At 59.7% G+C, this 15,162-nt stretch overlaps 2 protein-coding genes across 2 annotated transcripts; both read right to left on the bottom strand.

Annotated features, from left to right (window-relative positions):
• Positions 1-77: 77 nt before the first annotated feature.
• LOC142094293 (signaling lymphocytic activation molecule-like) lies at positions 78-11,304 on the bottom strand. The gene is made up of 8 exons (XM_075176291.1): positions 10,065-11,304; positions 8,631-8,893; positions 5,431-5,757; positions 4,787-5,068; positions 3,619-3,729; positions 2,871-2,950; positions 2,099-2,266; positions 78-1,979 (listed from the first exon to the last, which is right to left on the bottom strand). The coding sequence occupies exons 2-8, from the start codon at positions 8,692-8,694 to the stop codon at positions 1,923-1,925; spliced, it is 1,089 nt and encodes a 362-aa protein (XP_075032392.1). The 5' UTR covers positions 8,695-8,893; positions 10,065-11,304; the 3' UTR covers positions 78-1,922.
• Positions 11,305-11,352: 48 nt separating this feature from the next.
• LOC142094295 (CD48 antigen-like) lies at positions 11,353-13,864 on the bottom strand. The gene is made up of 4 exons (XM_075176296.1): positions 13,668-13,864; positions 12,805-13,122; positions 12,461-12,724; positions 11,353-12,175 (listed from the first exon to the last, which is right to left on the bottom strand). The coding sequence occupies exons 1-4, from the start codon at positions 13,717-13,719 to the stop codon at positions 12,081-12,083; spliced, it is 729 nt and encodes a 242-aa protein (XP_075032397.1). The 5' UTR covers positions 13,720-13,864; the 3' UTR covers positions 11,353-12,080.
• Positions 13,865-15,162: the final 1,298 nt, after the last annotated feature.

The raw sequence follows: 15,162 nt of genomic DNA on the forward strand, positions 1-15,162 counted from the left end.
GCTGAATGACAACTGCAGGGAAGCAGCCGCTTCCCTACTTGGGATTATTCTGAGAAGTAGCATGACTCTGGGCATCATACTGAAATTCAGGTAGGGGAAGCACGCTGGGCCAACTGGGGATGTTGGGCTTTAAAATAGTCCTGGTTCCTCTACCCCAGCGAGGGAACGGGGGCTGCTGTCCCCCCTCAGCGCTGCCCCAATGCTGCGCGAGGCTGGGCGATGGGATCCGTTGGCACAGGGACGGCATTGTTGCTCAATACCAAAACATTAACACCACTGAACTCCTAAGAAGAGCTCCTCTCTTTCGCAGCACCCTGGCAGGGGGGTGAGACGAGAGGCACAGACACCCTGCCACCCCGTAAGGCACCTTTGCCTCCTCCGACCGTCACCTGGGAGCCGGTGGGGTGGGGTCTGTGGCATCGCGGCTCGATGCTAATATTACCATTTTTACTTGAACTCTTCCCCATATCGAGCATCTGACGTCTCCTCGCAGCCGTGGGGCAGGCTGCGATGTTTGGACGCACGGCACATCACAGAGTACCCCGTCGTTCTGCAACACGGGTAGCACTGAGCTCCATCCTGCAGCAAGTGCCAGAATTTGGGGCTTTTGCACCATTTCAGAGGCACGAGGGCAAGCGTGACCTTGCCCTTCCCTGGACCTGCCCATGCTCCTGGGGGAAGTGGTTGCATTGCGGGCAGACTTTTCCAAAGAAGCAGCTCAGCTGATTTTCTATAGTAACGAAAGAAGGAAGCTAGGGAGGTGCAAAAACACTGATTTCTCTCCCCCCCCGAAGCCTGATCCAGCCCCTGACACACTCCTCCAGCAAACCTTTCCAAAAGGCTTTACTATAAATTTATTTTCCTTTCCCTTAGCAGCGGCACACGAGATCAGACCTGCTGTACGAGCTGAGTTATGTTGGGATTATAAAATAGCTCGGACTGGGGGAGGGATTGGAAAGATTTTACAGCCCTGGTTCCTCCTCCAGGCCACCTCCAGCATCCCCACGCTGGGTATTTCTGCAGGGAAGTCGGGAGCTGCCGCGGGCAGGGGGTGGCCGGGCCATGGGCAGGGGCTGCCTCCTCCTCTCAGCCAGAAATTCAGCTTTAAATCGTCCACCTGGAAGATCCTCGCCTGTTCCCGTAGTCATCAGTGGAAAAGGATGGGGATGGAAAAGTGCTGCGGGACGCGGCTGCTTCCCCAGGCGCGGGCCTGGGCTGCCGGTGCCCTCGGTGCGGGGGGTCCGGCCGGGGCTGGGCGGGTGCTGGGCAGGGCTCAGCTCCGAGGGGATTGCAAAACTTTCTTCACCACTTGGGCCAAAACCCGGGCATTTCGTAACACGTTGCAGAGCAGAAGTCAGGGGAAAAAAAAAAATGGCTTCTGATTTTTTCCCGGCTGCTGTTGTACCCACGTCACCGGTGTCACCGGCTGCCACGAGCCGGGGGCTCCCTCTAGCGAAGCCAGGGCCACAGGATGAGGCCGTGGGGTGAAAACCCACGCGGCAGGGATGAGGTTGGGATGCAAACCTGCTCCGGCCACGCTTCCCGCTGCTGCACCGCGGTGCTGATGGGCTGAGCCTTCCCCTCCAAGGCGCCGATTCTCCCTCGCTCATGCCCAGCTGCGGGGTCGCATCCAGAGCCCCTCTACCCTCTCCCGGTGCTTCGGCATCTTGCCGGCTTCCTTTAGCCACAGCCCGGGGACATTTCTTGCCTTGCTCCTGCCCTGCTCTTTGCTCCACAGTCCCCCACCTCCGCGGCCATCGCTGCAGCCCCAGCTCGGCTGCGGCAGGGGTTGGCGCGTGCCGGAGGGTTTTGCCCCCATTCCCCAGGGATGAGCGGGGTTTCCTCCAGCCGGGAACGTGGATGTCGGTGCCCGGCGAGCAGAGGCGGGGGCCGGGCTGGGTTCAGGGAAGGCTCAGGATGGCTCAGGCCATGGGCATCATCACGCTGGCGTAAACTGTCGTGGGCTCCTTGTCGGGGCTCTGCAGCAAATAGCAGGGAAGCAAAGGGGTCGGCGAGGTGCCTGAGTTTGGGGGGGCTATGGGGTGCCCCGCGGCAATGCCCAGCCGGGGCGAGGACTGTGGGGGGCAGCCACCCTTACCTGCGAGAGGGGTGGGTGGCCCTGCAGGGTGGGAGGCTCTGTCGAGGGGCTGCGCAGGGGGCGGGGGGCTCTGTCAGGGGCCGGGGCCGTATCCGGGGGCAGGCCAGTGGCTGCGGCGTAGATGGTGGTGCAGGAGGGGTGCTCAGCGGCGGGGGGCACTTTCTGCTTCTGCACGGAGAGCGAAGGATGAGCAGCGGCAGGCAGCTCGCCACGGGGGTCCTTCCCTCCCTCCACCCTACGTCGGCCCACCATTTCCTCCCCAGTTTGTGCTGAGCAGGACGCGGGGAGGGGGGGGAAAAAACCACAGTCTGTCCCCAAAGCCACCCTGGGATGCTGGGGGCTGGGGAAGCTGCAGCACCCAACCTTATTCCCAGCGATTCCCAAATTAATGGCGACCAGGTTGGCTCCTGGAACGGCAGGGATGAGTGGCCCTGGGGAGCCCACGGCCACCCCAGCCCCTCCCCAGCCACAACTTCACCCTCTCCCTCCCCAGCCGTGGGGCTGTGTTGACACCCAGTGGCCAAAGCCCATCACAGAGGGTGCCGCAGACCAGCGAGGAGGCACCCAGCAACGACCCGGGGCTTTGGGTGCTGCTGCCCAAAGCCAGGCTGCCGCTGTCCAAGACCCCCACCCAAGAAACCCCGGTCGTGCCCGCGCTCCCCACCGGCTGCAGTGCTCGGGGTCCCATCGCTACAAGAGCATTTCCATCGCCAAAGGAGCATTTTTCCCCCATGTGCCGAGGCCGGCGGGGGTCACGCTGGTCGTGGCTCACCTCCACCCGTTGCACTTGGGAGTAGATGGTGTGCACCACGCTGTCCTCGGTGGGCGGCGAGGGCTCCTGCTCCTGGCTGGCTGCGGGGGGGGGGGATAAGCAAGTCACCGAGTTGCAAGGGGTGCAGGGACCGGGGGGGACCCCAGCGCTTTGCGAGCTGCATCCTGCTCCCATGCACCCAGCAAGGGTGTGAGCCCATGCTGGATCCATCCCCAGCACGGTGCCCACTGGCTGGACCCGGCTGCATCCCTATCGCTGCCCGGCCGTGGTTGGAGGATTTCTGGCTGTCACAGGTCAGCTTTGCAAATATGTCGCTAGACAGGGAATGAGAGGGGGGGCACAGCCCGGCGGAGGCACTCGGAGATGATGCTTTCTCGAATTTGGGCTGGGATCATTCAGTTCCCTTTGAGACCGTGCAATAAGATCTCAGAAGCCCATCATCCGGGTAAAGCGTTGGAAATCACATGCAGCCACATTTCTCCTTTTTTTCTTTTTTCTCTTCTGTTTTGTTTTTGTTTTTTTTTTTTTTTAAGCTGGTTTCCTTCCTGCCTTCTACTCTGTGCTTCAAGAGAAACACGTTTTGCTCCTTCCTAAGGGCCAGGGTACTCCCAAGACGAGGTGCCTGCGGGGATCAGCCCCTTGGAACATTCACCAGGGCTGACTGGGGGCAGCTTCTGTTCCCCCCCCCAAGGCTCATCCCACCCACGCACCACCAACTGCCCCAGCACCCCTCCCTCACGTCACTCACCGATGGGCATGACCAAATGGGTGACCATGAAGAGCACGGCGAGTATCACCACTGTGGCGATGGGCACCACCACCATCAGCACGAGATGCTCCATCCTCAGCCCGGCGCTGCCTGGGATGGGGGACAGAGAAGGGAGGGGGTCAGCCACCAGCCCTGGGGCCCAGGGTCACCCAGAGCTGAGCAGAACGGGCTGCTAAAAATCTTTCTTCATCTCGTCACCTAATTTTGGGCTGATGATGTTGATAGAACAGGAAACAAGGGGCAGGAAATGCTTCCCTTGAGCAGAGCTCTCTCTAATCGCCTCCAGACTGCAACAGTCAGTGAAAAACCTGCTGGGGGCCAGATCGGGGCTAGATAAAGCCCTAAAAACTTCCCCGGTGGCTTTATGGAGGCCTGCAGGGAGGCAACCCCTTTGTACAACGCCCTTGCATTGCAGGCGTGTGAGAAAAGGGCCCTAGGACGAAGCTCTGCAGCTCCAGCCACCAGCCGGGCTCCCACCGCGGGGAGGCACCCGGGGTGGTCCCGCTCCTGGACCACTAACGGTGACACCGTGCAGGGCTGTCCCTCGGTACAAAGGGTTTTGGGGGCAAGGGGGTGAGAAACAAGCCCAAAACCCCCCTGGAGCATCTCATTTCAGCATCTCCCTTTCCTAAGCAAGAGTCCCAACCCGTTTTTCCCACGGGGGTATTTTCTCAGGACAGGTCACTGTGAGAGCCCCAGCAGAGGTGTGACTTCGCCTCTGGGTCCCCAGGGAAAGGGACAGCCACCGTGCCACCGGACCCTGGTGAAAGTCCCCCACGTCACGAGGGAGTGCTAGAAAACCCCTCATGAGAGAGAGTGTGACTTTTGTCCCGAGAGCCTCCGAAGGGGAAGTTGTCACCAAGGGGTTTTATCCTCCCCAAACCACCCGGTGTACAAGTCTCATGCATTTAAAATGAGCCTCGAGCACGGGGGCGCGGCGAGCGTGGTGGCCGGGCTGGCCAGGGAGGCAGGTGGGACCCACGGCTCCACAGCCGGCGTTTACGGGAAGGACGGGGCAACCCTGAGCAGGTGATGCAGCAGCCGCTTTTCTTGCAAAAGGCTCCTTTTGCAGCGTGAAAAAGTCCCCTGCAAAGCAAGAGCAGGACTGGGAGGCTGGAGAGAGCCGGGTCAGCAACTGGGGACTTACCCCCTTGCTCGTAGCTGCACTCGGAGGAATTGAAGGGGACGACCCGGCTGCTGACAGGGTTGCTGACCGTGCAGGCGCAGGCGATGCTTGGATTTTGCAGGGGGTAGGAGAGGTGCAGGAGGCTGCCATTGTGGGAGCAGAACCCCAAGGTGCTGGTGTCCTGGCTGCCCCAGCTGTAGGAGATGTTGTCCCCTCGCTCCGCCGTGCAGTTGAGGGTGACGGTGCAGCTGCCGTTGGCCAGCGCCCAGCCGAGGATCTGGATGCTGGGATCGGACACCGGCTCTGGAGAGAGGGAGGGACGGGGGGCAAAGGTTTGTGTCTGGGGAAGGATGCAAACATTGCCTTGGTCCCTGCCTGACCTCTCCTAAATCCTGCTGGCCTCTCCTTAATCCCCAGGAGATGGAGAGGAACCGGTCTGCCCCTGGACCCCCTGCAAATGGCATTAGAGAGGGACACGGTCTGCACGCACCCAAAGGCTCCTGGGGTTACCCAGATGGGGCTGCAAGAGGGTCCTGGACTCACTGCAGCACCTTGACATCAAGGTGGGCATCTCCCACCCCCCACAACCACCTCCTAGACCCGCTCCCGGCACCGCAAGAGGCTGGGAGCATCCAGCACGGTCCTCCCCGAGCAGCATGTCTCACCATACACCTCCAGCTGTATCTGCCAGACTTTCTCCTCCGGCCCCTTGCTGACGGTGTACTCGTAGAGCTGCCTGTCTTGCCGGCTGGTGTTCAGGATCTCCAGGGAGAAGTCCAACTTGTGGAAGCGAGTCTGTCCCTGCAGGTAGTTGGTGTAGTTGTCATCCACGTACTTGAGAATGACGAGCTTACTCTGCGGGTCCTCCGTGTCCCGCTTCCACATGGCCGCCCCGAAGCGCCGGGTGAGGTCCTGGAGTTCGGGGGGGATCCGCAATATCGTCGCCTTCCCCAGGGTGCCCAGCACCGTCTCCCTCGCCCCGCGGCCCATGCCTGGGAGGAGAGCGGAGAGAAGGGCTGAGGTAGGCAGGGAGGCACGGGGGGCTCGGCGAGGCCGTCCCCCCATCCCGGCTCTGCCAGAGGAGCGCGGATGCCCGCGGAGCTGCAGTAGCCGGCGGCGGCGTTGGACCCACCCTGGTAATCCACAGATTGGGGACGGCTTGGGTTGCGTGAGATAAATCGGTCGAAAATTGAACAGATTATCTAACCGCGTTTTCAAGCTCTGGGTTATCCACGGCACCCCGCACCAGCCGCTGCCGGCGGGTGGGAACACGAGTCGCGCGAGGGGCTCAGCTCTGCCCCGTGCCCACCCCCCAGGACCACCCCCAGAACCGAAGGAGTGACCCCCAGCCCTCAGCCCCACATCCTCGACCCCGAAGGATGCGGGTGGAGGGTTCGGCTCAGGAACCGGAGAGGAAGCGTAGCCTTCCTCTGCTCTTCCTCCCCACCCTCGCCTTCGCGGAGCGAGGCGAGAGAGTCTTCATTTGCATCAGCCTCAGCGTTCTCTTGTGTCAGGCACCGCTGTGCACGATGGCCGGATCCTGATTTAAGGCTCTGGGCTTTCTGTTGGCACGATGACAGCCGGCACGGTGAAACATCATCCCATGGAGCGGGATTGCCTCGAGCAGGGGAAGACGCTTGCGGTCCCAGTCTGGTGGGGATGCTGGTCCTGGGAGCGGGGTGCTGGCAGCGGTGGAACCAGCCTGGAGAAGTCCCGGTGACACCAGGGCAGTCCAGAGGGAAGCGGTGCTCGGTGGCTCTTGACCAAAGCCTGCAGCTGGGTGCACGTCATGGCACCCACCTCCCTCGAGCGCCTGAGCTCCAGAAACCTTGGGTGGGACTTTTCTTGTAGAAATTGCGGGAAGTGCAAACCCCAGGTTGTCCTCCTCTTGGTCGAGGTGGTCCCAGGTGCGTTTCTTGGTGGCCACGGAAAAGTGCTCTTAAGAGGGGCGCGAGCATCTCCCACGCGTCCCAAAGCATCTCAGCCACCCAGATTTCCTGGAGAGCACACGGGAGGATCTTCTCCCCCAAACCCTTTCCTGTCGTGTGCTGCCGGGCAGTGATTCATATTTGCCCGCAACCCCGGGCAAACAAGTTTGTTTTTGTAGGAAACAGCGCGGGGAGAGGTGCCAGCTCACCGCAGCTGCCAGCCGCCGGCAGCGTGGAAGGGACCCCACCGTGTCACCCCCACGTTTCCTACCGACTTCTTTCCATCGGGGTAAGGCTTTGCCCCAGAGGGGAAAAGAAAAGAGGGGGAGCCCCAGAAGAACAGGTCTGGGGAGGCCCAGATATGCCCGGTATCCACCTCTCCTCCAGCACATGTGGTTCCAGTAAAAAACACAGAGCAAACGCTCTCCCCGCCACCATCCCAAGCGAGTGCCATCGCTTATTCCCCCCCTCCCCGCCGTGGCACAAAACACAGCAGTTTCTGAGCTGTCCCTGAGGACTACGTCTCCCCAGCATCGAGGCAGCCATGCGGACACGGCCGTCATCCCACAGAAGCTCCGGCTGACCCGGTGCCTCATACATTTTTCTGCTGATACGTTTACTGTAAAGCAGGCGGATGCTGTATTTTCTCAGCAACGTATATTTTTGACACGCAGCGGTTAGGCTCCTCATTAATTACCAAATGGAAAAGCCCTTTTTACATTACGTTAGAAAAACCCTCTGCCCCGGCGAGGAGCGTCTCCTTTGCCGGGAAGACGACTCGGCTGGAGCAAGGCTGCAGGAGAAGGGACGTAAAGAGGTCTGAAAGCATCCGTGCTGAAGCCCAGGGGCTGGAGGAAGGCAAGCGATCCGCACCGGCGCAGCGCTGGGTCCGGAGCAGCCCTCGCATCAGGTATTGGGCTCGTGGGACTTTCGGTGTGCTGGCTAAGCAGAAAACCCCGGGGGGATTTTAAAGGCAGGTATTCTAGTAACAGTGAGCCAGCAGAGCCAAGGAGAAACCCCAGCTCTGCCAAAGCCTCTGGTTTCCTGGTCGAGCCCTTCGTTTTACACCCGGTAATTACACGGCTGCGGTGGCAGAGGGCTGATGGGGCTGCGGGGACACACAGTGTCCCCGGGGAGGGGGAACAGACGTCAGGCTGGCACCAAGAAGAGGGTCAGGATTAGTCACAGCTCCCTTTGCTCTGCTCAGGGACCCCGACTCACCCGAGTGCTTTTCCGCAGGCTCAGTACCACCAAAACCGATTTTGCAGCATCCTCCCGTAACTGCTGACGGGCTGGGAGGAGAGGACCCAGGAGCCCTGGGGGGTCCGGGTGGTCCTTGCTCCCTGACCAGCTGGTCTGGGGGGGGTTTTGACTCATCCAGGACACCATTGTCCCCAGGACACCACCCGCAGCTGGCCAGGGCTCTCCGGGCACCCAGAAAACAGGCGTTGCCCCGCTGCCAGCCCCTTTCCACTCGTCTTATACACATTTATTGCTGGGGTACCATCTCCCTGCCCACCGGCACCTCTTGATCCGAGACGCTCGGTATCGCAGAGAGTGAGACAATCCACCGAGGACCTTCATCTCAAGTACCCCAATTCACATCTGGTAGTAAATTATGTGGTCAGTGCTATTAACACCCCATTAAAACACGTGATAGAGTGCTTCACTATTGCAGCTACACTTTGTCCATCACCATCTTTGTTCATTCATCGTCTTTTATTCTCTCCTCCCTCAGCCTGACTAGTAGGAGCATATTAGGGATGCGCCGCGCATCCAGCTTGGAGTTGCGAGCCATTTATCTTCTATATGAATATTTATACTCGATCTGCCCGTCCGCCCGGCACACAGCTCGCGATTTCTAAAGGTCTTAATAGCTGACAAAAATCCCCAAACAATCCGAACAGAGTATTTCACGGAGAGGAAAACATACATACCCCAAACCCGGCCGAGAGAGATCAGCAGCCAGAGACACGCGCTGCAGCCCATGCCGCGGTTCATGGAGCCTCTGCGGCAGTGGAGTTAATATCTGCTGCCGGGCTCATTATAAGAACAGGTGTACTCAAATCCGAGACGCTGCCCTGGGCCATGTGTTTCCTGTTTTTGGCTGAATGACTCTCTTTTTTTTTTTCTTGAGTGGAAAGTATTCAAAGCACTGAGTCGTGCTGCTGAATGCTTCACCGGAGACAGCCCAAGAGATCTGCAGAAGGAAGCAAGAGCATCGATTTATAGTTCGTACCAGAACTGCATCATCCTGCCATGGGTCCTTAACTCGACCCCAAAAGAAGAGGAAACGACCAGCAAGAAAATCATTTCACGTACGGTAACAGCTTCCCGGGGCTGTACAGAGCCTTCAAACCCTGCTACCGCAGCGGGGGCGGAGGTGGGCGGCTGCTCCCCCCACGTGGCAGCATCCCAACCGCTGCCACTCCATCCCAGCACCGTGGGGCTGGAACCCAGCACGAAGCTCACCCAGAGAGCCCATGTGCACCGGTGCTCGCGGCCACAATGCCCACCGGTGCGGGAAAGCCCCAAATATTCTGGAATTAACGCATACCCCTGCTTTGGACTGTACGGGATGTACAGCGAGGAGGAGTATGGGTGGTCTTTAAAAACCCAGCGAGGAAAAGCCCAATCCTTGTTCTCAGGCTGAGTGCTCAGGGAGGTGGATCTGGACTTCAATCGGCTCCTGTTCAACGCCATAGCGAGTGCTCGGGGACGGGGACGGTCCCCCCTCCCGCTGGCGTCCCTCCGGGTGGGGACGGAGCGGGGACCGCAGCCTCCCGCGCTCAGCGGAGAGCCGGGGACACCACCACTCGCTTGTTCCGCTGCTGGAAAGGGGCGAGAAAAGCTTGGTTGTTTTTGTGTTTTTAGCGGAATGAATTATTCACCTCCGTCGGCGCTCGGCCCGCGCAGCTTTAAAATGGGAGAAGGTTTTTTTTTTTCCTATTGCTTTCTTCAAGTTTTCGTTGCTTTTTCTGGTTTTCAGAGGAAAGCAGAGGCGACAGCATGAAGCAGGAATTCCTCCGCTGTTTTAAACCAAATTTGAGTGCCACAAGGAAATAAAGGGTGAACTTATATCCCACCGCTTTTCAGTGGAGCCAAGCTCCGAGACCTCCATGAGTTTTGTTGCCATTAAATTATTTCTAATGATAAAAAGCCTAAAACCACACTAAACCAGCCTAGCATCCTGAGCTAGGCTGCTCCTTCCCGCTCGGAAAGCATCTGGCTGAGAAAAAAAACAAAACAAAACACCAAAACCAAGCCATTTCCCAATAATCAGCAGTTCACAGAAGGGAAGAGCTCAGCAGAGGCGTAAAAAAGAAAAGATGAGTAAGAGCAGTACGAGGGGACTCGGCTCCTTTTCTCACCTCACACACGCAAGGAGCTTCGGCTTAGCTGAAATGCAGCGGTGGTTCCTACCGGAGGCAGCCGGATCCCGGACCGAGCGCTTGGCCAGATGATGGAGGGGCGAAGACATCGCCTTGGGGTGTTTTGCAGAGCTGCCCCGGCACAGATCCCACCCGAAGAGCCGGTGGTCAGGAGGGAGGTCTGCGGTGGATGGGCTCAGGCCCCCAGGCAGGGCAGCAGGATGGTCCCCAACCCTCCCCTTGCCACGGATGGGTGCCCCATGCTTGGGTGCAGGCTGTGCCGGCATGGAGAAGACCATTGACTGCAAACTGGTCCAGGAAAGCCATAAAACCCCAGTATCACCCATGGGGCACTACCACAGCAGCATGTCCTAGGCTGGGCTGGCACCGGCCAGGAGAAATGGGAAAAATTATTTAACAAGCAAAACCTTCAAGAAAAAATCCTTCCAGGAAGCACGAAAGACATACAAGCAGTCACAGAAAAACCTCCTTTAACCAAAAATAATGAGCCTAAATGCCTTTACTTTCCCCATCAGCTCAGGCTGAAGTCTCCTGGTTGGAAAGATGACTGAAGCACAGCACCGGGCTCCATATTTATTCATCGCAGGAGGTTTAATGATGATGCTGGTGCTCAGCGCTCATCCTGGATTTTGTCAGAAGGGCAGAAAGGCAGAAGAACCCCAAACCTCCATATGGGAATGGATCAAGACCCATTCAAGGGGGGGAGGATTTCTGCAAAAATATACATTGGTGCTAAAACCATCAGCCACCCGGCAGGAATTACCCCGAGCCGCTCATTAGACCCGGGAGCGGGAACGATTCGTGCTCGTTACTGATTTTTCAAACGAGCCGGCGAGGTCCCTGTTGACCCTTTGATGAATCTGGCCTTAGGAGTCTTTGCTTAAAGATGGCTCTGGAAAGTGATGCCTCTTGGGTTTTAGGGAGGGTAGAGCCCAGTTCTGCCCTTTCTTGGACTGGTTTGCTGGAGCTGGCAGGAGCAGCAGCGTCCCAGGGCCGCGGTGGCCCTGAGACATGTCCCCTTCCTTCCTTGCAGGCTGAGGGACCATCCCCATCGCTCACAAGACATCCTCCCACCCCAATGGGCCCGTGTCCCACCATCTGGAGCCGGCTTCTCCCATGGGAGACAGCTGTGGAAGGGCTCCGGTCCCCAGCAAGGGTGCTGGGGGGGAAACGCAGCTCCCTCTATCATCCCCCTCGTCCCCGAGCACCCACTGCGGCCGACCCCAGCCCAAAGGATAATGCAGAACAGGCATCTAAAAATGTGGGGTTTAAGGTTAAAATTAATTTAATGAATACACAGGCAGACATTTCTGAAGGCAGGGACCATGCTCGCCCTGCTGAACCCTCCCAAAGGTGCCACCTTAGCTCTGCCCCCTCGAGATGCTCCGGTGCTCCAGAGCTGGAGGTTGGGCAGCGCCCAGCTGCACCCGTGCTGGTGTCACCGGTTTCAGGCTAAACACGTCGTGCACCACCCTGCACTGTCACATTGCTCATCGGTGCCGTAAAGGGCATCGCTGACAGCAGGCGGTGGCCGAGGATCCCTCAAATCCATGGGGAGCCCTGGGGAAGGCTTCAGATTGGGTCTCCCTGCAGATCTCGGGGCCGGGGAGAGGAGGATTTCCAAGCAGTTAATCATGAATTTACCAATTGACATTGCCGGGGTTCTCGAAACACCGTTGCAACAGACTTCATCCCCATTTTGTTCAGATCTGGAGAACGTGACCTCTGATTAAAGCAAAGCAGAAAAGGTGAGGAGGGAAACTGAGGCACGGAGCCACCCTGAAGGCAGCGGTAGAGCGGCCAGAGCCTGGGCTGGTGGGAAGCAGGTGGCTGTGGGTGAGACCGGGTGGGTGCTGGTGTCACGGTCATTGGTTGTGATGGTTCCCGTGAGCAACCACATCTTTTTGCATCCAGCCGGTTTGGGGACCTCATCCAGGCACTGGTCCCACGGCGGGGGGTGATGAGACAAGGAGAGATGTCAACCACAGAGCGTCCTTAAGCCAGAGTGAGGAGGAAGAGGAGGAGGAGGTGGTGTCCCAGGGCCACCAGCACGCTGGTGGTGGTGCAGGATGCAGCAGCGGAGGACTCAGCTGGAGGCAGAGGGAGACCCGGGGTGTGGGGAGGGCTGTGGGCTGCCCAGCCCTGGCAGGGGACACCCCAACCCCCTCCCCAGATGGGCTCCTGCCACCCACCAGCCCACGATGCAGGGGGAAAAGGGACCCACCACTCCTGACCCATGGGCCACCTCCAGCCTTGCAGGGACCCACTGTCCTCAGCGTCACCGCCACGGCTCTGGGGACCCTCCAAAGCCAAGGTCACCTTGCAGCCCATCCCACCCGAGTTCTGCCATCTCGTGCGTGCACCGCGGGCCATACCTGTCCAGGAGCAGGGGTGCCTGTAGGTCAGCGAGGCGTTGTTGGAGGAGACAGGGTTGCTGACTTTGCAGATGTAGGTTTCTATCGAGGGGTCGAAGGAGACGTGCTGCTCAGAGGCACCCGCACCCTCCAGCAGGAACTTGCTGGGGGGGATCCACTCGTAGGTCACCCCTTCGAGCCCCACCGAGCACTTCAGGGTGGCTTTGCACCGCGTCGGCTCATCCCTGATCACTTTGGCATCCACAGTGGGCTTCGGGACCAGATCTGCAAGAGGCAGCGGGATGTCACAGCCCCCCTGTCCCCCCGCGGGGCGCTGGGACAACCCTCCCATCCTCCCAGCTCACCGTACACCGTCAAGAGGATGTTTTCAATGTGCTCCTTGCCCACCTCGTCCTCCAGGTACACCTGGTACATGCTGCTGTCGTTTTTCTGCAGGCAGCTGATTTTTAGGGTGTTGTTGGGGAAGAGTTCCAGGCGCCCCTTGTAGGTGCTGTTGGGGTACTGGACATTCGCCCCACCATTCCGGCTGGCGATCTTCACGGAATTGTTGCGCCGCCAGTGGATTTGGTGGTAGGAGTTCTGGTTTTGCAGGCTGGGACTGAGATATGCCACCCCACGAACGGCCCCAACCACCTCCGATGATGGACCGTGCCATGCCCAGGCTGCCAAGAAAGCGGAGAGCGGTGCTGCTTGACCAGGAGGACACAGCCCACCCCTCCCTGGGACTCATCCCCGCTTGGGGACCTCGATTCCTCCCAGACACATGGAAAATGCAAATAACCCCTTTGCTCACTAATTCCCAACGCCTTTGCGCTCTCAGCCTTGGTGGCACGTTGCGGGGACAAGCCCTACAGCTGGTGGCAGGATTTCCGCCTCCCCACCCCAAGCACGAGACCGCCCAGATCCCCCGGTGAAGGGTTTTGGTTTTTTTTTTACTTTGCTTTCATTTTTGGAGTCCTCACCCCCCCCTCCAGCCTCACCCACAGCAGCCCCTCACCCCCAGTTGGTGGTGGCGATGCCGGGGGCTCCCACGGGAAGGGAGCCAGTGGATCGCACCTCGAGCACAGTGCTGGGATGGGAAAAGCCGGGGGGAGAGAGCAGGGACAGGGAGGGTTTACCCGCGGCACATCGCCAAGGTCCCCCACCATCCCCAAAGCCATCTCCCCCCAACCCAGCACCTCTGCCCCGGGGGAACCCGCCGCCGTACCTTGCACGATGAAGAGGAGGAAGAGGAGCACCCTTGTAAGCCCTGCCGCCATCTTATCTCTGTGTCCGCACCCGAACCCCGAGGTGGAAATCCCTCTCGTTGGGCAGCTGCTCACCAAGGACCGTCCCCCCCAAGCCTGCAGCCCCCCTGCCACCCTAAAACCAGGGCTGGGGGGACTCTGCAGGAAAGGGGATGGCGGGGCGCTGGGAGAGGGAACCCACCACGGTTCCTCCTTCGCTTCCGGGCTCTCTCTCGAGAAGAAGTCACCCGCCCCGAGGGTTTGCAAATCCCCAAGACTTTGCAGGGAGGGTTGGTGACGCCGCCCCACGGGCGGCCGGCAAGAACAGGCAGCAACCCCAAACCTCCCTGGGGCCACCATGCACAGCACCACTTGGGTCCCCGACCCCCCCCGTGGGTCACCCCATCATCCTAAACGAAACGCAGACCCCAGGGTCACATCTCCCCTTTTCAGCTGCCGTCACCAACCCCGCAGGGTTCCCATTTCTCCACCTGCAAAGCCGGGTCTGCGTCCTCGCCGAGGTCTGGCCCCCCGACACACCATCGAACACCCCAGCTTGAGCGGGGACCACCGGCACGGGTGTTCGGGGTGCCCCCGTGACCCCGGTTTGCGGGCGATCAGTGCAGGTGGGAAGGAGGTGGGACGGATGACTTGCGGATGCTAAAGCACGTGCTGCGGCCCCAGCGCGCTGGCCTCCGACCAGGGCAGATGCTTAAAAGGAAGGATTTTAATTATGGCCTGGATTCCTTCCTGAAAGACGACGTTTCAGGGCCTTTGTTCGGCACCGGCCGAGGGATGCGCGGGACAGCGAAACATCGGGGGCAAACGGCCGCCGGCGTCTTCCCACGCGCCGCCCCGGCCCTGAGCGAGGAGCGTCGGGGCTGACCCTGGCCGTGAACAAAAGGCGACGGCAGCACCCGCTGAGCCCTGACCCAGTTTCATTTCAGCCCTGAGCGGTCCCAGTCCATCGGGAAGGAGATCCGATGTCAGCGTGGGGCGACGTTAGTACAAGCACGCCAGCAGCCGCGCGATGATGCTGTGCCTGGATCACTGGCACCGATCCGGTAGCACCGCGGTGCCGAGCACCCGCCAGCTTGTCCCCGCTCCTGATTACACCGTGCCGATAGAAACCGGCGGAGATGGGAAAGCAAACTTCCCTGGCAGGGAGCAAAGTGCTGCCTCAGCGCTTGCAGCAAGCGCTGCAAATTATCTCCGATATGCAAAAGCAGGTCATTAGCATAAATTACAGCGCCGGGATGGAGCGTGGCTTCGGCAGGAGCCCAACGTGCTGATGGATGCGGCAGCCCCCAGGCTTGGTGCTGTCGCCTTCAGAGGTTTCCGCTCGTCAGGAGCGCCGGGACCCAGCGTTTTGGGCTGCAAAGGGCTGAGATGCGGCTCCTGCTTTAGCCCTGGCTCCCAGCCCAGCAAGGACGGCCACCGCATCCCCAGCGCCTGCGCCGAAGGATTTCCATCCCC

This window comes from Calonectris borealis, chromosome 29 (genome assembly GCF_964195595.1).
Source record: "Calonectris borealis chromosome 29, bCalBor7.hap1.2, whole genome shotgun sequence".
Classification (NCBI taxonomy): domain Eukaryota; kingdom Metazoa; phylum Chordata; class Aves; order Procellariiformes; family Procellariidae; genus Calonectris; species Calonectris borealis.